Source organism: Phascolarctos cinereus, unplaced genomic scaffold (genome assembly GCF_003287225.1).
Source record: "Phascolarctos cinereus isolate Bilbo 61053 unplaced genomic scaffold, phaCin_HiC Scaffold_4;HRSCAF=312, whole genome shotgun sequence".
Classification (NCBI taxonomy): domain Eukaryota; kingdom Metazoa; phylum Chordata; class Mammalia; order Diprotodontia; family Phascolarctidae; genus Phascolarctos; species Phascolarctos cinereus.
This window is the reverse complement of record NW_027555847.1, coordinates 181,392,247-181,411,626: the sequence shown is the minus strand read 5'-3', so window position 1 is coordinate 181,411,626 and position 19,380 is coordinate 181,392,247. Positions and strand designations below refer to the sequence as shown.

The 19,380-nt window shown below is 36.1% G+C and overlaps 1 protein-coding gene across 3 annotated transcripts in view; it reads right to left on the bottom strand.

Annotated features, from left to right (window-relative positions):
• TJP2 (tight junction protein 2) overlaps window positions 1-19,380 on the bottom strand; it is a 120,800-nt gene that overhangs the window by 9,072 nt on the left and 92,348 nt on the right. For all 3 annotated transcript variants that reach the window (XM_021001810.2, XM_078152810.1, XM_021001808.2), the window contains exons 10-18: window positions 19,272-19,338; window positions 16,300-16,450; window positions 12,796-12,904; window positions 12,000-12,210; window positions 8,287-8,474; window positions 7,239-7,334; window positions 7,024-7,103; window positions 4,470-4,680; window positions 352-452 (exon numbers count right to left, since the gene is read on the bottom strand). In XM_021001810.2, the coding sequence (XP_020857469.1) occupies window positions 352-452; window positions 4,470-4,680; window positions 7,024-7,103; window positions 7,239-7,334; window positions 8,287-8,474; window positions 12,000-12,210; window positions 12,796-12,904; window positions 16,300-16,450; window positions 19,272-19,338 (1,214 nt within the window). The remainder of the gene's footprint in view (window positions 1-351; window positions 453-4,469; window positions 4,681-7,023; window positions 7,104-7,238; window positions 7,335-8,286; window positions 8,475-11,999; window positions 12,211-12,795; window positions 12,905-16,299; window positions 16,451-19,271; window positions 19,339-19,380) is intronic.

Below are 19,380 nucleotides of genomic sequence, written 5' to 3'. Positions count from 1 at the left end.
GGAAGTGATTGTTGATAAATCTAAATAAATTAATTAAAAAAAAAAGAAACACAGATGGGTTGCATGCCCAACCAGATTAAGATGTATTTGGGAAATATCTAACAAAATAAATAAAGTATGATAAAACATAAAAAAGTAAAAAGTGTAGGGTTTCCATACGTTGTATATGGCTTTCTTTTCCAAAGTCCTTTACATTTCCTACTTGTTGCAAAAGGATTTATTAAATTCAGAATTGTGCTAAACATATGTTTAATTCTGTTTTTATGGAAATAGGTTTATTACATCATTACTTTGTTTAGATTCTGAAAATGAAATAGTTGGATGGAGTAGTAGGACACCCTTTTTACATACCTTCCCTTCTGACACCCAGACTGCTTCCCCTTGCTGCTGTTGAATTAAATCTTTCAAGCTGCCAAACCAGCTGTCATTGGCTGAATTGAGATTGATTGTCCCTATTGAAAATAAAGAGACATTTTCATAAAGTGACCATATTTGCCTAAAAAAAGATATTCTACTTTATATATGTTATCTCATTTGATCCTCATAATAGCCCTTCATGGTAGGGGCTATTATTATCCTCATTCTATAGAAGACAAGAGTGAGGCAGAAAGAGATTAAGTGACTTACCCAGGTTCACAAAGCAAGTAATTGTTTGAGGCAGGATTTGAACTTGGGACTTCTTATATCTAATGCTCTATCCTTTGAGCCACCTAGGTGTGGCTAAATAAGAAATTTTAGTGACCATTTTAATATTAGACATAAGAATAAAATTAAAACAGTAATTCAGCTGTTAAAAATCATAAGCATCATAGATTTAAAAGAGACCCCCTGGCTCATCAATTCCAGCCCTCTCAATTTGTACATGAGGTAACTTGAGACCCAGAGAGATTAAATGAGTTGCCTAAGATAATACAAGTAGTCAAATTAGTGAAATTGGGATTCAGACTCAGGTTTTCTTATTCCAAATCCAGTGCCTTTTTTATTTTGGTAGCTGAAAATCACATTTGTGGATTTCCTATTGAAGTTTCTATTTCAGAAAAGTTGTCTTAAAAACATCATCAACAACAAATATAACACTGTATTTTGAGAATCATAAACTATTAGGTATATTATAGGTAACATACCTTAAAAAAAGGACTATATAAACACTGCTCATTTGTCTATATAAAACAATGACATACTTTATTAATATACCTCTGATCCAATTCAGTAAAAGAATATAGGGAACTCCCTTCATGAACATCTCAAACATGTTTCTAACTTCTAGCCTTTAGAGAGTTGCCTGAGGCTCAAAAAGATTAAGTAATTTGCCCATGCTGGTCAAATGTTAGAGGTAAGTCGTGACCTCAGGTCATTCTGACTCCAACTCTATCATTCTATCCTCTATCTCATGCTGCCTCTCCTAGGCAACACTTATATAGCCCTTTAAGGTTTCTGTAAGACTTTACAATCATTATTATATCATTTAACAATGAAGGAAGTATTGGATGGTGAAGTCTGAATTTGGAATTCTGCTGCTGACACTTCCTGGCTGTGTGAACCAAGAGTACATCACAACCACTCTGAGCCTTAGTTTCTTCATCTATAGCACCTAGGATATTAATAGAATCTCACTCACAGAACTGTTGTGAGGACCAAAAATGAGAAAATGAAAATGAATTAAGTATTAAGCATTATATTAAAAGAACAGGCAATTCCTTTGCCTGTGCCTGGATTACCCACAGCAATTTAATCCTAGGCTGCTTTATCAACTTTCAACCAAAGGATTTTCAAGCTATTGCCACCCACTCTGAGTTGGTGGGTGTTCAGAGAACATAAACAAATTAGCCTGAACAAAGTACAACATTCGAAATATAATTTAGAGGGTAGATCCTCTGGTTAAAAAAAAAAGCTTTCTAAATTAAAGAATTTTTTATCATCTGTAAGGTTTTAGATTATTCACCATCCTGCTCCCTTCAAGCCAATCTGTCCTGTACTAATGGTATTAGATTTACCATACTTTTAAATTTATGCAAATACTTCTAGTATTTATGAAAATTTTAAAGGATAACATTTACTAAAGACTATTTTTCAAACTGTGACAATAAATGAACATTCACAGGACAGAAAAAAGCAAAGAGGAAAAAAGATGAAGGAGATGACATTAGGAATATGGCAATCTTATTGACTTTTGCATGGTGATAATTCAGTTCACTGGAACATAATTCTTAACCACTCTCAGAAAATTGGCATTTATAGGTCTAACAATAGGCCTAAATCAGTCATGCAAATGATAGTGGCCAGTAGGTCTAAGACAGTAAAGAAATGAAAACACATGAAAGAAAACAGGCAAAGCAAATAAAAAACAATGACAATGCTATACTGTTTTATTTCTGTAGAACAGGAGTGTACATACATATTCACATACCCATAAACAAAGGTGAAGCTATAAAGATTATGTAATAAGTAGATCCACTCATTAATGATGTCTAAGGTTCCTTCCATCTCTGAGACTATATAGTTTAAATAATAGAGATAAATGTGAAAAATTACTATGTATTTGAGTACTATCATTAGTGGCATATACCATTATTTCTTTTGATGAAATTCTACTGTTGACTTTTGGAAATCCCAAATCTCAAGTTGTCCAAAGAAGCCTAGAACATTACCAAAATATGTCATGTTAAGGGGAAAAAAACCCCCTCAAACCTCTTGCACTTGGCATTCGGGGATAAGCTATTTTATCTGGAAATTTCAAAAAATAATTATGATTTATCATTTCCTAGTTATGGTCCTATATGATCTGTGCCTTTGCCATCTGTAGCCATAGCAGCTATATAATACAAGAGAAATGATCTGAAAGTAGTCCTCCAGGGACTAAGATCACACTTGAGTATAAAATGGGAAATTCTAGGAGCATTAGGAGGCAAAGATGTTGTTTACTAAATTACAACTTGGTTTCTATCTGGAGCCAAACATAAGTACAACAGATTCTATATGTAGATAAATCAAACTAAAGAGGGTAGAGGGAGTGATGTGGATCTACTTAGGAACAAAATGGAAAAAAAAACCCTAAACAACAAAACACATTCTCATTATAAATAAATAATGTTTTAAAAATAAGAGCACAATAACAGTTAATTTACTAATATTATATGAAGGCAACACTTTATTGTTAACTCCTTGTTATTTGGAGTAGAGTGAGAAAAGCATAAAAGTTTGTGAGTTAAAAGAAATTAAGTGCTACAGTAAACTACTGTCTTGGAATCAATCTCTTCCAGCAGAAAAATCAGCAATTCTAGTTGTTGATATGTTGTCTTTTGTCATTTTAACCAAAGTCCTACAAAATTTACTGATGCTTTAAAATGTGCAATTTAAAATAAGTGTGTGCCCTAGGTTCTGATGCCTAGGAAATAACCACTATTGCATGGTAATTTATGGTAGCCACATAAGTTACATAAATCCTCATAAAAGAGAAGCATCGTGGCAATAGTGAATAGATAGCTCAGCAAAAAACCAGGAAGCCCTAGGCTTAAGTCCTGAATCTGAGACATACTGGCTGTGTGATCATTCACTCAACCTCTCACGGTCTAGGTAACTCTCTAAGACCATAAGAAGCAGAGAAGCTGTATGGACACACAGACTTTCCTCACACTGGGAGGTGACTACACCAATGAAATCACATGCCCAGTCCCAATCCACATAGATCCATAGTGATGCAAATATAACCCCAAAGTAGTTCTGTAATATGCACATTCTAAGACTTACAGAAAGGATCAAAGATCTAATTGCTTTCATGAGCGGTTTGGACTACATGGCCACTCAGGCCCTTTCCAACTCTCAAAATTCTGTGATTCTGTGAAGAATGTCCATTTCCCCACTAAAATACCATCATACCACACAATGGATCTACACCCACTTGTTCAGACTAAGGAGAACACAGACATCAAAAGGAACCAAATATGATAAATGATTTCACCTACCAACACACATTTTCATAAAAAAGTCTGCCACAAAAAGCTCAAAAGGGAAAGGCTCCTATATTTGGAGTATACAAACTTGGCAATTATGAGCAATTAGTTTGAAGCCCCCAAACAACAAAACAAAAGAAAACAATCCTTTCTGCTAGATAGAATCAATGTCTTATATTAGAAAGAGTACTGGCTCAAGAGTCAGAGGATGGAGATTTATATCCCATCTTTGATACCATTTGTGAGGTCTTGGGCATGTTGCTTAACCTCCCCATGCCTCAGTTTCCTCATCTGTAAAATGAAGTTACACTGGATGGCCTCTGGGGTCATTTCAAACTCTAGACTATGAAAAAGAATTCATGTATCATGGCACATTTCAACATTGTAAGATTACATTGCTTTTCCCAAAGTTTCATAAACCTTTTCCCAAATTCACTATTTAAAGTTCACACTTAGTCCTTCCCTCCTCAACCCTTCTTGCCCCACTACTGGAAGAGTTACAGGTCAAATTTTGCTTACCTGTAAAAAGATGAGCACAAGTCTTCTTTAGTTTATTGGCTTGGTCATATAGCTTCCGAGAACTCTTGTTAGATGTAGGATTCAACCTCTGTCTCATTGTTTTCACTCCTTGTCTAGAGTCTGGGCTGAAGAAGATCACAATTGGGAACCACTGGGTATAGTTTAACAAATCCACAGCTTTAGGGGTCACATCCAGAAGTGCATGCTTATTCTGTTATAAAAAGATGGATAATGTTTGTATGTAATAGCAACAGAAAAAAATTGTATAAATAGGCTTAAGGCAATTAAACATTTGGAAATCAATCAAATACATGATGGTAACCAAAGGCAGCAATAGCAGCAGACATTAGGAGGAGTTCATAATCATCTAAAGATTATTATTAAAGGAAAGTAATTTTTTCCAAATATTCATGTTTTCCTCATGACCACTTTTCCCAGAACAAATCTTAAGTTATTAGCACATTACAAGGACTTTGTTAAGAATACACTCCAGAAAGGCCCCCTTTCCTATTGCCTACAAATAGACCTGTAAGTCTCCTTTTATAAAAAACTTTCAAGTGACCTTGCCATTCTCTTTAAGTGCTTCCTATACCTCCCCCTTCCCTCTTACAACTAAACTCTTAGGAAAAAGTTATCCTAATCTGTAGCCTCCACTTCTTTATTCCCTTGCAATCTGACCTCTAAACCCTACAACTTGACTGCAACTTCTCTGTTCAAGACCACTAATATCTTTTAATTGCTAAATATGTCTTTTCTCCATCCTCATTCTTTTACACCTCTTCAGCTTTTGACCACTTTCTTCTAGATACTCTTTCCAGGCTTTTGCCTGTTACCTCTTAGTTTTCCTCTTGGTCTAATCATTTATTTTTCAATTCACTGTATCTAATATAAGCTCAGTAAAGTATGGGTGTATCCCAGAGTTTTGTTTTGAGCCCTTTTCTCTTCTCTCCCTACACTCTCTGCATGATTTTATCACCTCCCGTTGGTTTAATTATCGTATCTATCCTCACCTATCTCAACTTCTTTATAGCATTTGGTGCTACTTGTCACTTTCTTATCTCTGAGGGTTTTTTTTTGGGGGGGTAGGGTGGTGACACTGTACTCTCTCAGTTTTCATACCTATCTGACCACTCCTCGGTGTCTTCTTTGATCATCATCAATGTCCTTTCCCCTGGCTCTAGGGAAATTCTCTCTGTACATACTTGGTGACCTCATCAGTTTTCACAGGCTCAAAACTCTATAAAGATAATATTTCAATCTACATATCATTCCCTAGTTTCTTTCCTGGGCTCAAATCCCACAACTTCTAACTGCTCATTAGACATTTTGGATTGGATGTTCTTTAGACATCTCAAAATCAATATATCCAACATAGAATCTCTCATTTCTCTATTGAACTCAAGTTATGTAACATCAATTATCTTGGACATCACCATCTAGATGCTCCACAGGTATCTCAAACTCAATATGTCCTGAAAGAACTTATTTCTTTCCTTAAACCCATCCTTCCTCTTAACTTTTCCATTTCTTTTTTTTTAAATTTTTAGGCAATTGGGGTTAAGTGACTTGTCCAGGGTCACACAGCTAGTAAGTGTCAAAGTGTTTGTTCTGAGACCAGATTTGAATTCAGGTTCTCCTGACTTCAGGGCCCGTGTTCTATCCACCGTGCCGCCTAGCTGCCCCCTAACTTTTCCATTTCTAATGAGCGTACCAATATCCTTCTAGTCACCCAAGTTAACAATGTTGAAGTTATTCTCAACTCTTTATACTTCCTCGCCTCCCATGCATGATCCGTTGCCAAATCTAGTTGATTTTACCTCTCTGTGACATCTCTCACACATTTCCCCTTTTCTCATTTACACAGTCATCATCCTAGTTTAGGCCCTCATTATCATTTGCCTACACTATGGCGTCTAAACCTCCCCTTTCTTCCAATCCCTTCCATTCTCCATACAGCCATCAAAATAATTTTGCTTTTTTAAAAAAGCACAAGTCTGATTAAGCACTTCCCTATTGCCTTTAGGATAAAATACAAAGTCTGTTGTTTGACATTTAAGGGAGTTCACAGTCTGATTCCAGTTACCATTCCAGGTTTATTTCCCATTATTCCTATTCACATATTCATTATTCCAGAGAGACCGGCCTACTTGCAGTTTCCTATAGGCAACATTCTGTTTGTCTTCTTGGTACCTTTGCACTTAAACTGTGGCTTCTATGCCTGGTTTCCCTACAGGAACCTCTCTGAATTGTTTGCCCCATTTACTCCTGATGAAAAACAAGTTAGAAATCGAATTATCTCCTTGTTGTTCAGTCATTTCAGTTATGTCCAACTCTTTGTACCCCCCCTTTTTTTTCAAAAACACTGGAGTGGTTTGCCATTTCTTTCCCCAGCTCATTTTGCACATGAGGAAACTGAGGCAAACAGGGTTAAGTGACTTGCCCAGGGGTCACACAACACTTAGTGTCTGAGGCTGGATTTGAATTTGGGTCTTCCTGACTCCAGGCCCAACAATCTATCTACTTTACCACCTATCTGCTTCCTGAATTATCTTACCTGTTCAATAATCTGCCTCACAGTATTCAATCGCACAACTCCACTGGACTTCTCAGATCCTGCGTCTTTTGGTTCTGTCTCTGTGAAAACAATATTTTTGGTTTCAGAGAGATATATGTATAGAGAAAATATATATTTTGCATACATAAATAAGTAATTAAGTTATTTAAAAGACACAAACCCAAACATGAAAAAATTCTGACAGTGAGACTTACTAGCAGTTTGAAAAACTTCAGGTAATTCATTGGCCAACTTCTCCATGGCTATATCAGCTATAGGTCCAAACAAGACTACAGGCCTCTTAAAACCAGCTAAAGGAGACAAGAAAAGCCTTCAGGATAATATACAATTGTAATATTGTTAGAACACTTAAAATGGTTTTCTAGACTCTTTAGGATAGTAAAATTTGATGTGAGAAGCTGTGTAGAACAGGAACCAAAAAATTGGTCTCTGAGTCAGGAAGACATGGGTTCAAATCCTGCCTCTGATATATGCTGGCTGTGTGACCTTGAACAAGTCACTTAATCACTAAATGTTCCAGGCAACTCTCTACGACTTTAAGTTGCAGAATAGGTATTAATCTGCATTTATAGAAGTTTTCCCTATTGGGAATTCCCTATACTAATGAAATCACAAATCTAGTTTGAAAGAAAACTTTTTTTTGAAAGAAAAAAAGGTTGGGTTTCCCTCCTAAATTCAGAATTCAGAAATCTTCCCCGTCTCCAGAGTCATCTCTCTGAGCAAGTTCAGTGCACACTGGCCACTTGTTTAGCTCTGAAGAGAGAGAGAGAAAGAGAAGATAACAAAGAAAAAAAACAGGGAATTAAATTTCTCAAGACAGGAAAGGATTGGGTCAGGTGCTCATTGCACTGTGAAAATGGGAATGTAAAAACTAGGAAAGATTCAATTTTAGACTAAAAAAACCCTTCTTTTTTATAATAAAATTGAACACTAAAAAAGAGCTTTTCCATACAAAAGGACCACAAAAAAAGAGGATTGTCTATAAAACTGAGTACTTTTTAATGTTTGCTGTCCTTTTGTGACAATAAACTGGAGAGTAAGGTTAAGATAAAAGCTTCTAAAAAGCACTTTAAAAGAAAAACCCTGAAAATATTCCCTCAGAAAATTTCAAAAACACTTTTACTAAGAAACTGGCATAGTTTATTGTCTGGGTAATCTCTGATAAACTAGATCTTAACATAACCCTATTCTGAAGGCAAACAGGCCACCACAGAAGAAAAAAAAAACTTCTGTACTCCTCACCCTCTCGCAGTAGAACCCTTTCATAAGCCGGGAATTTGGTGCTAACAGATACTACAGCAGTCAAGTCCTCTCGACTCTTCCTCAGATTCTTTTTCATTCCAGATCTCTGGCCACGCATTCTCCAGAAATCTGCCCTGTCTCCAGAGTTGTCTCTCTGAGCATTCTGTACACTGGCCATTTGTTCAGCTCTAAAAAATAAATAAATAAATAGATAGATAGATAGATAGATAGATAGATAGATAGATAGATAGATAGATAGATAGATAAATGAATGAATGAATGAATGAATGAATGAATGAATGAATAAATGCATAAATAAATACATAAATAAATGAGACAAGGGATTAAATTTCTAAATCCAGAAAAGGATTGTGTTAGGTACATGTTACTGAGAAACTGGGAACTAACACAGGAGATATTCAATTCTAAACTTGGTAAAAATTTTGGTTTTTATTATGAACTTAAATGTCAAAAATAGGGCATTTCCAAAAACACGGAGCACAAAAAAAGATTGATATGAAACTGTGAATATCCATTTCATATGACTTGCTTTTTAAAAGTACATAATAAATGTCACATGTTACTTTCAAAACTGCTCTCTTGTCTCTACATCTTGCTGAACTTTTTATTCCCTGTGTATTTTAAAAGGTGTCAATGTTTTTTAGCAACATCATTGCTACCTCCCTTTTCCTCCAAACCAAAAACTAGGAAAAAAAAGTCTTGTATCAAATAAGCTCAGTCAAATAAAATGAGATCGTGTGTCAAAAATGTCTCTTCTGCATCTCAGCCCATCATCCATCAGAAGGTAACATACTTCATTACATATATCTTTTGGAGACACAGCTAGTAGTCATTGTATTGGTCAGAGTTAAGTTGTTCAAAGTTATTTCTCTTTACCATGTCCTGGTAAAAGAACTGTTCTGGTTCTGGTTTACACTGCATCAGTTCATGTGGCCCAGGATTCTCTGAAATTGTCTTCTTGGTAATTCTTTATGAAGCAATAATATTCCCTTATATTCCTATATCAAAATTTGTTGAGCCAGTCCCCAGTTGATGGGCTCTTAGATTCTACTTCTTTTCTTTTTTCTCCTCTTTTAATCCCCTCCCCTTCAGGTTCAGGAGGTTTGTTTTCCTTTCAGGTATTCCTTCTCCATATTATCTTTCCTCATACTCACCCTCCCTATAAAATGATCCCTGCTTGATGCCCTGCTGAGTTTTTTTACTTCTGAACCAGACTCTGAGTGTGTTCAACCTCATTTTATCCATTTCAGATAAGTGAGGTCCATCTGATGCTCACTTTCCTCCCTCCATTTTTGCATAATCTTCTCATGTATCCTAATTACAAGAAAGATTCCTTCCTGCTTCTTCCTCCTGTAACCCTCCCCCTCTTGTTTTTCGTTTTGAATATCTGCTTGCATTTGCTAGGGAATTACTCTCTCTTACTTTTGGGGATGCTATATCAACAAGTAGCATACAATTTTCTGGTTGCTCAAATAAAATATGTAAGTTTTCTCTTGATTTCTTGTATTTCTAAACTCATACTTGGCTCTGATCTTCTCATCAGAAAAGCTTAGAAATCCTCACTCCCTTAAAGGTCTACTTCCCCCCCCCACTATGACACCACTCCCCCTCTCCCATACCACATTGTCTTCTCCCAGAAAGATTATATTCAGTTTTACAAGGCAAATACTTCTTGGTTGTAAGCATATTTTTTTTTGTCTTTCAGAATACTGTTTTCCGAGCTGTCCTTTAATCTGTAGTACAGGCTGCCAAGTTTTGTGTCAATCTACCTATATTTTCTTGGTAACTGAATTTCTCCTTCATAGATATTTGTTGTATTTTTTTCTTTAACTTGGGAGTCCCCTGGGATTTCTCTTTTGGAGGTTTCTTTCAGAAGACCAGCGACTTTTTCTATATTTACTCTGCCTTTTAGTTCTAAGATAGTGGGCAATTTTTACTTGTGAATTCTTGAAATGTAATGTCTAGGCTTATTTTTTTAAAAAATTATTGTTTTCATGGAGTCAAATGTAAGTTAAATCATCTTTATTTGACCTGCTTACCAGGTCAATTGCTTTTGATAAGATAGTTTAAATTTTTTCTATTTTTACAATCTTTTGATTTTGTTCTAATATTTCTTGCTTCTTGCTCCCTCGTGGGGTCATTGATTTCTATTTGGTCTATCCTGGTTTTCAAGGAGACTGTTACTTAGGTTTCCTTACTTAGGTGAACTAAAGAAAGTTTACAACTTTCTCTTCTAAGTTATTTATCACCTCAATTCTTTCCTTTGAAGCTTTAATTTATTATTATTATTTTTTATCTCTTGCTTCACTTATTACAGGTATTTACTTAGTCTTTTATGTAACCCTCCCCCTCTTGTTTTTTGTTTTGAATATCTGCTTGCATTTGCTAGGGAATTACTCTCTCTTAATTTTGGGGACTCTGTATCAACAGTAATATTTTTATTCCAGTTGGCGTCTTCTTTGGTTTACTTATCTCTCCAGCTTTAGATCATGGAGGCTTTATGTAAGTGCTTCCTGCTGTGATTTTAGGTGGGATGGCGAGCCCTATTTAGTCTTGTTTTGGGTCAACTCACTTCCTATGCTGAGTTCCATCTTCTGGAGCTGGCCCACCCCTGAATCTTTGGGATTGAGAGTATATGATCTTCAGGCACCTTGGAGCTCCTGGGCTGTCCCTGTCTGAATGCTGCTGTGACACACCAATTACTGGTACTCTTCAGGGCTTCCAAGCTCCCTCTACAGGTTACTGACACTGAACCTCCCATCCCCTACCCCAGGCTTTCTCTAATGGGTCTTCCCTTCTTGTGGCCAGATACAGAGCCTAGTAGGCTATACATTTCCCTGGCTCATTTCTAGTTGCACTGTGAAGTTATTTGCTGACTGCTCCATTTCCCATAGATTCATGGCTGATTTTTTGTGCAGTTGTGGGGTAGGATAATTAATTCAGTTTCTCACTGGATTCCAAATAGACCAGCTAAAAAAAACTTGGTAGAAAATATGTAAAAGGAGACTAAGATGCTTTTAAAGAGCATACTAGTCAAACTAGCTTTTAAGAACTACTTGAGTCTGAGTCATTATTATTATATAAAGTACTTGCCCTCTAACCAATCCATAGAGAGGTGAAGGATTCAAGGTACAAATTGAAACATTTTTTTGGACATAGCCATTGTGGAAATTTGTTTTGCTTAACTATGTATATTTGTTACAAGCGTTTTGTTTTGCTTTTTTTTTACTGGAGGAGAAAAAAATTGTCAGTTAAATTTAAAAGAAAGAAAGTACTTGCCCACCAAGCTCTACTTTTCTGGAGTTACTCAAGGTCAGTGAATCAACAAGTACTTATGGAGTGCACAGAAGGTTTCCTGGTACTTTGGGTTGAATAACAACTCAAGTTTCAGACAAGGACTGCTCAGTCCTCATGTGTACATTATGAACTCTTAGTTTCAGACAGGTACAGTAAAGAGAATAAATACTGCCTCGGAAATGACTCAAATGCCAACATGAGGTGGAACAGTTGTGTGCATGTCAAACACGTAAGTACTAAGTTGATGGATTAATTGCAGTTCCCTTTCATATTTAAGCCCACTTTATAGGAAAGAGATGAAGGCAGGGTACTTCATGATAAATTTGATCAGATAACCCAGGGTTTGGGGGAAGTTTGCTTTTATAAGGCATTTATGAATGTTGTATTTCACATACCTGCTTTTATTTGGAATTAGGCCTTTTTCCAGTTCATTTCCAATTCTCACAGCCAGCCAGTTACCCAGCTTGCCATCATACAGTGTATCCACTACTCTGAAAATCTCCCCTCTTGTGAATGCTAAGCTCTGAGGTGATTCTTTCTCACATTCAAAGTGGCTCCGGATGAAAAAGGAGTCCCCTCTGCCACAGGCCAGAATATCCCTATATACTGAAAAAGACAAGCATCCTTTAGATTGGCTAACCATGATAATCCCTCACTATCTACTACTTCCCATGTATGAAATCATCTTCTCTTGGGAGTTCAGCTCATTATTGAAGAATATGATAAATGCCTTTCCCTTTTCTCCATTACCCTGTCACACTTCAAAGCCATTGGGACACACCTCCTCTTTATGACAAAAAGCACTAATGAATTTGCATTGAAAAAATGGCATCTACCCTGCTCCTGAAACTAAAAGCTGGAGACCCAAGCACACTTTCAGTTACAGCTCCTCAAGGAAGCATCTCTGTTCAGAAACGTATTCATTTTTAAGTCCATGTAGCTAATGAAACTGCATTAGTAACATATACACACAGAGCTCTACTCAAGTGCTTTTCCTTCCAAAAGTGCCCCCCCATGACTCATTACCTCTTACCACAAGAGAACAAATTTTCCTTCATTTTATTTAACAACCAAAACCTTTTACTGTTAAAAAAATTTTTTTCTGCATTTTCCCCTGGCAAGTTAGGGCTTCAACAACCTGCTCAGAAACGACCAAACCATTTTTCTCAACATAAAGAAAAATGTCCTTACCATCTGCTCTGCTCTGAGTTAAAAGAGTCACCATTTCACCTTTCGGAATTTCTAAAAGATAGAGAACTGCATCCTCTCGAACCATGCCTCTGAAATCCTGAGAGTTCACCTAATGCAAAAAGAAATAAGTAGCAAAGAGATGATATTTTTTGGACATAAATTATTCCTCAGTCCCTTTGAAAAGAAATACAAGGTTTTCTTATTCAGAGTTAACCCTAGGTCGAGGATTCTGAGTAAAGAAAAGAAAGACAAATGATTTTAAATTAGCATGGTTATTAGCCAGTCTAAAATATATGCTTGCCACTTTTTTTTTGTCTCAGTTGAAGATATCATCTATGTAAAGAACTATCCAGGAAAAGAAATTCCCTTCACCAAGGCAGATCAGCAACCATTCTGAAAGCTACAGTATCACAGAGTTGCTTAGGGCACAAAAAGATTAAGTAGACTTGCCTAGGCTCCCACAGCTAATATGTATCAGAGGCAGTATTCAAAGTTAGGTCTTCTTGTCCTTGTCTCTTTCCCCTTCTTCCCTCTCTCCCCCCCCCCACCTCTGAATAAGGTCATGCTACTTCTCTTCATGGTAACTCTTGCCTTTAATGAAATTGCTTTATGTATAAAACAAATAACTTCCTCAGTATTTAAAAATATTTCCTCTTCATAAACAGGATTGTAAAAGGGAAAGTTTCCCTAGCTCACTTCTAAGTTGATAACATAAGGAAAACCTTCAATGTAACCTCTGTCCCGTCTATCATTCAACAGCAATAATCCAAAACGCAAACTACTGTAGTCCTAACATACTTCTCTGTTATCACCAAAGCACAGTTATCCCATTTCACCATATTCAGTTTATAAAAGTAAAAAGGTGAATTGTGAAGAGGCATTACAAACTGGATGCATGAGATGTATGAAAATAATTAACTTCTTATTTTCAGTATGGACGGTAGTAAAACAACTCTGAAGCAAACTAAAGAAAAAGCAACAGCAACATTTCTATACGTAAGGTTAGATTGTATAACACTCTCCAACAAATATCTTCTTTCATTAGTTATTTAGTAAAAGGGTGTATCCATGTCTGTTCTGTGCCTGAGGAGGATTCTGTATCAGCTACAGATTACAACGCATTAATTCAACTTAGTTGTTTCTCCAGCACAAAAGGCAATACCATTCTTCTCTGCTTTGCAGAATTAAGTGCTTTTTTTTGGGGGGGGGAGAAGTGGAAGGAGGAGTAATTAATACAAAATTTAATTGGGCACAAGGATATGGACCATCTACTTGCTGATCTCCAGATACAAGCACTTAATTGGAAAAGTTGGATCCTACAGCTTCTCCCACATTGCCAGGATGACAGTAGGAAACAAAACACTTTGTTAGGTATAAATGTTGAATGCTATTACTTTCCAGACATTGAAAACGCCACTTTGTCTTTACCATCTGACACAAAGAGATCCAAGTACTTCTTAGGTGATGCCACAGCATGCATATGTGTGTGTGTGTGTGTATGTGTATATATATGTGTGTGTATACACACATATATATACACATCACACACACACACACACACACACACACACACACACACACATATATATATTAATTTATTTATTTATTTATTTATTTATTTTGGTTACTGGGATTTAGATTTGGGAAGCATAAAAAAAGTCTCCGTCTCCCAAATTTCTAGGTCATTGTATCATTTAGGTCTTGCATTATTCCAGACATTCACCCTTCTCATGTGTACATTTGTTAAAAGTTATTATTGGTTCAGTAAATTTTTATTATTCTGGGTTCTGCTTCAACTGTGCCTAAAATTCATACTACTATTGAATAATATGTTTTAGTGACATATACCATCTTTTCAACCTCACCCTGAGACATGTGTAAATTTACCCTTCTGGAATCTCGATTGGTACCAGTGGGGGGTCTACTATTTCAGTGGAAAGCATTAGCAGAGCTCATGATCAAAGTCTGCCTTTCATTTGCTCCAGAAATGGTATCTCTTTCTCCCACAATCGGGCCAGTGGCCAGGGAGAAAGAAGGCTGTGCTGTTCTTGCACTCTACTCTCCTTTTCCTTGAGAGATGATTACTAGATCTGATGTCCCTGTCCAGCCTCCCTCCATCTTTCCCCTTAATCTAGTCATTTTGACATTTTCCTAATAGTTTTTTTCCTTATATCTGTTAGAAGTAGAACCGAAGAACTAAGCAAATATAAAAACTGGAGATTCACTGGCTTTATGCTAACAGCCTAACATAAGAAATCCAAATGATAAGGCTGGCTTCTCCAATGTTCCAAAAACCAAGACCCAACTTCTCTCTGTGCTTGCAACCTTCTTACCCTGGAATATCCATTTCCCTCTGTGTCCCCTTTCTCCCACCAAGATGAGTTCTTCTTGGAACCTTTATTTTCAGGAAGGATCCCCCTATCATAAGCAGTTACTTCAACACTTGTGTTGTCTTCCCTCATTAGAATGTAAGCTCTTTGAGGGCAGTGACTTTCTTTTTGCTTCTATTTGTATCTCCAGTGGGTATATAGTATGTAGTAAATGCTTATTGACTGATTGACTAACCAACACTTCTGAATATCTGCAATGCAATCATTACTGATCTTCATAATGATGAGGCACTGAAAGATATTGCATTATTACCTTCAGAATCATCAAAGAAAGAGAAAATTATAACCAATGTATCTCTCACTTCTTAGTATTTTAATTCTTTAAAAACTGGTCTTACTAGCTGTGCGACCCTGGTCAAGTCACTTAACCCCACTGCCTGGCCAAAAAAAAAAGAAAGAAAGAAAGAAAAAAGAAAACTGGTCATCATTTCTCACTAGAGAGGTGGTAGATTATAGAAAGAAGCCAATTTGTTGATCTATTTTGTTTGACTTTACTTCTTTGATATATGGGAGAGTTCTATTTGGTGGAGATGGAGTCAATGGGAAGTGATAGAAACGTAAAAAAAAAGCAGGGGGGGAACACTGATATAAATCTTTTTTGGAGGAAAAAAAATTAGTCATCCATACCTAGTCTGTACAGTAACTTTTAGTTAAACACATAGCTGATTAATCAGAAAACCACATTCTTGAGCCATTACTATATGACAAAATGTTTATTTAAGCTAGTGACCCCCTTTCTGCAAAGAAACTGCTTTTTAAGAAAAAATGCTTTTATTCAAGTATTTTAAAATACTTTGAATAGTTATAGTTTACTCTGAGTCACAGAGGTAGAAGCTGTCTTCCTAAATATTCAGAATATTAAAGAAAATCTCAGATAACTGTCACCTCTTCTCTCAAAATCTGATCCTAGCTGTTGTCAGCTCCATGAGATCTAGAGGTAAAATCCAATGAAGGATCAGCAAGCAATGTTCAATGTCAATGAAAATTCCTCATCTAGTGTACTTCTATCAATTTATTTGTACTATTCACTGTTTTCTAAATCAATAGTTAAAAAAACTCAGTTTCTCTCAAATAATTCCAATGAAGAGAAAGTTCTAGCAATGACCACCCTTACCTTCAGAATTTGGTCTCCTTCTTGTAGACCTTCTTGTTCTGCTGAAGTTCCCTCTTGAATGCCAGCAACAAATATCCCAACATCATTTCCACCAGCAAGTCGGAGGCCTACACTATCTCCTTTCCTGAATTTCACCATTTTGGTGTTTGGGCTGGAAATATATGACCCAGCAGAGAAGAAAGAAAGAGAGAGATTTCTTTTTTAAATCCAATAAAAGGGAAATAGTGCTGATAAAGAAAGATTTAAATGATAGCATTTTAGAGACTTGCTTCCTCACAGGCTGCTAATGGTGCCATGATGCTTTGTAAATATAGCAACACAGTATGATCCAGTGGACTGGAAACCTAAAGAACATTCATTCTCATCTACTTCACCGAGCAAGGGAAAAATCACTTGACCATGATGAAATTAATTTCCACATCTATAAAATACTGATATTGTCACTGTACCTCAAGCTGCACTGGGGGACCATCACAGAGAAATGACTCCTAAAATAGGGTTATGCCTTACCCAAAAGCCTCTCATCCAGTGACCTTAACTATTTGGAACACAGCCAAGAACTGGGCCTTTGAGCAGCTGAAATAGATGTCATAAACTCTATGAATTCAAAGTTCATGTATATATTTTTGTCACAGGAGAGTTCTACAGGCCATCTCTTATAGTGTATTTTTTCCACCCCAGAGAAGATTAAAAATGAAGGAAGAACAACAGATTAGGAAGTGAGGGAACGGAAGATTGCTAGAGGTGGGCACTGTCAGTAGTGACAGCCTGACAGTAAAGGAGGCTGGGTACAACAAATGATTTTTGTAATGAAGTCCCTGAATCATCAATAAAAGTCTCTATTCTATGTTTTAGAAAGATGCTCATAAAAATGGTTTAACTTTTTTTTTAAATTTTTCAAAAAGCTTTTATGTTCAGTTATTGGGGAAATCTTTTTACATGTAACACTTTTTCCCCCTAAACATGGCAAATTAGTGGGGAAAGACAGATTTAGATAGTATAGTTTTGAGTTTGTTTTTTCTTCTATAGGAACAATTTAATTATATAGAATAAAAATAACTCAATTATGAAAAATTATAGGAAAGCACCCGGAAAACATAAAGATATATGATGAGTACTGAACTGAAAAGTAACAGATGCTAGGACCCTAAATCAACATGTATTCTTCCGTATAATTTCCAAATTTCTCTTGTAATTAGAGTCTACATTTCTTTCTGGTAGCTCATCTAATTATAACATATTCTTAACAGCTTTGCACAATTATGTTAGCACTTACATCTTAGGATCATAAATCTCGAGAAGGAAGGAACTTCAAAAAGCCATTTAATCCAGCTCTTTCATGTTATAGATGAGGAAAATGAAACCCCACAAGGCTAAGTGACTTGTCTAAGGTCATACTAATATAATATGTGTCAAAGGAAGTATTTGAATCCAGATCCTTTAACTCCAGAGGTAATGTTCTTTTTGGGGTCCCACACTGGCTGTCTGCTCTTACAGTTATGGCCTCTAACTCCATTGGAATAAGATGTCATTTTGTTGGCAGAAGAGGCACTGATTGTGCTGCCCTCAACAAAATTGCAAATAAAAGAAATGTGTAGTTTTAAATGTCAGCTCTTTTAAGCTGAAATATTTGGGGGGCACAAAAAATAAGACATAAAAAGAATCTTTTTGCTGTGTTGATAAGCAAGTTACTTGACTTTTTTCAGCTGTAAAATGAGAATAACAGAACTGTCACTACAGAATAACAGAAGAGAGGATAAAATTAGATAATCCACTTAAGGTGCTTTGCAAAAACTTAAAACACTATATAAATGCCAGGGAAGGAGTATTGTTAGCCAGATGCTATTCATTTAATCCCAGGCAACTCTCAAGAGTTATAGATATTTGGCAGTCTGCAGTGGTAAAGAGAGTTTCCACAATCCAATGAGAAAACCACAGGTTCAAACAAACAAACAAAAAGCAAAATCCTGTATAAAGTTGGAAAGAGATCATCTGTCTCTGTGCAAATACATTTTTATTGGCTTTGCAAGAAATATAGTCAAGTATTAAAGCATCAACACTCTTATTCCCCATAGAGTGGATAATGTATATAGGTCCTACCTATCTTGGACCAATGGAATTTAGCTCCTTAAATTCCATAAGACTTTAAGATGGTCTCACACTATGGAGCATTGGATTATGTTATAAGGCAACAGCATTATAGTGAAGGATCCTTGTATTGGGGCAGGTTGAGGGGGTACTATAATGCAATGGACTAAGTCTATATATCACAAATAAAAATCAGTCCAATCACATCATAGGTATGCCTTTTCTTTCTCTTCCACATAGCTTTATAAATATAGCCCTACCTACTATAGTTTGCGGGGGGAAAAAAACAAAAAAAGGGAGAGGGGGTGTGGAGAAAAAATAATGACCCATCATACAGGTGTATATACAGACATGCTCTGCACAATACTAATGCAAGCAACTTTGTTTTAAAATAATATAAATGAATGAATAAATCAGAACCAACCCCTACTATAGGCTACAGTATCAGAAGGCCATTCCCTCCAAATAACTCTCTTTTGAAGTTTACCGAAGGGCTTTCCTTAAAGCTACCCCTTGAGGTTGACAGGACATATACTAGCATTTTAATTTTATAAGATGAGAAAAGAGAAGCTTACAGGCTAAGTGAACTGCCTATGATCACCTAGCTAATAAATGCCATGGTTAGGATGCTAATCAGATGGTCAAAAACAATCTAAACTAATTTCCCTGTAATATTATTTCACCTAATATTGTATTTTGAAGTAATTAATTATTGATTTTCTTCACACATAAAATCATCAACTATTTGAATATATATGTATGTATATACTCACACACATACATATATATACCTATGTGTGTATGTATTTCTCCCCACCCCACCCCCTTGTCTCCAGTTAAGAGAACAAAGCTATGAATAAGAAAAAAGGGGAGTCAGAACATACCCATATATTGCTTCATCTTCAGGACTTGGCCGCAGAAAAGTTCTTGGTGCTGCTTTAGGTTGAGAAACTGAATTTTAAAAAAAGTGTCCATTATTAACAAAGAAATTAC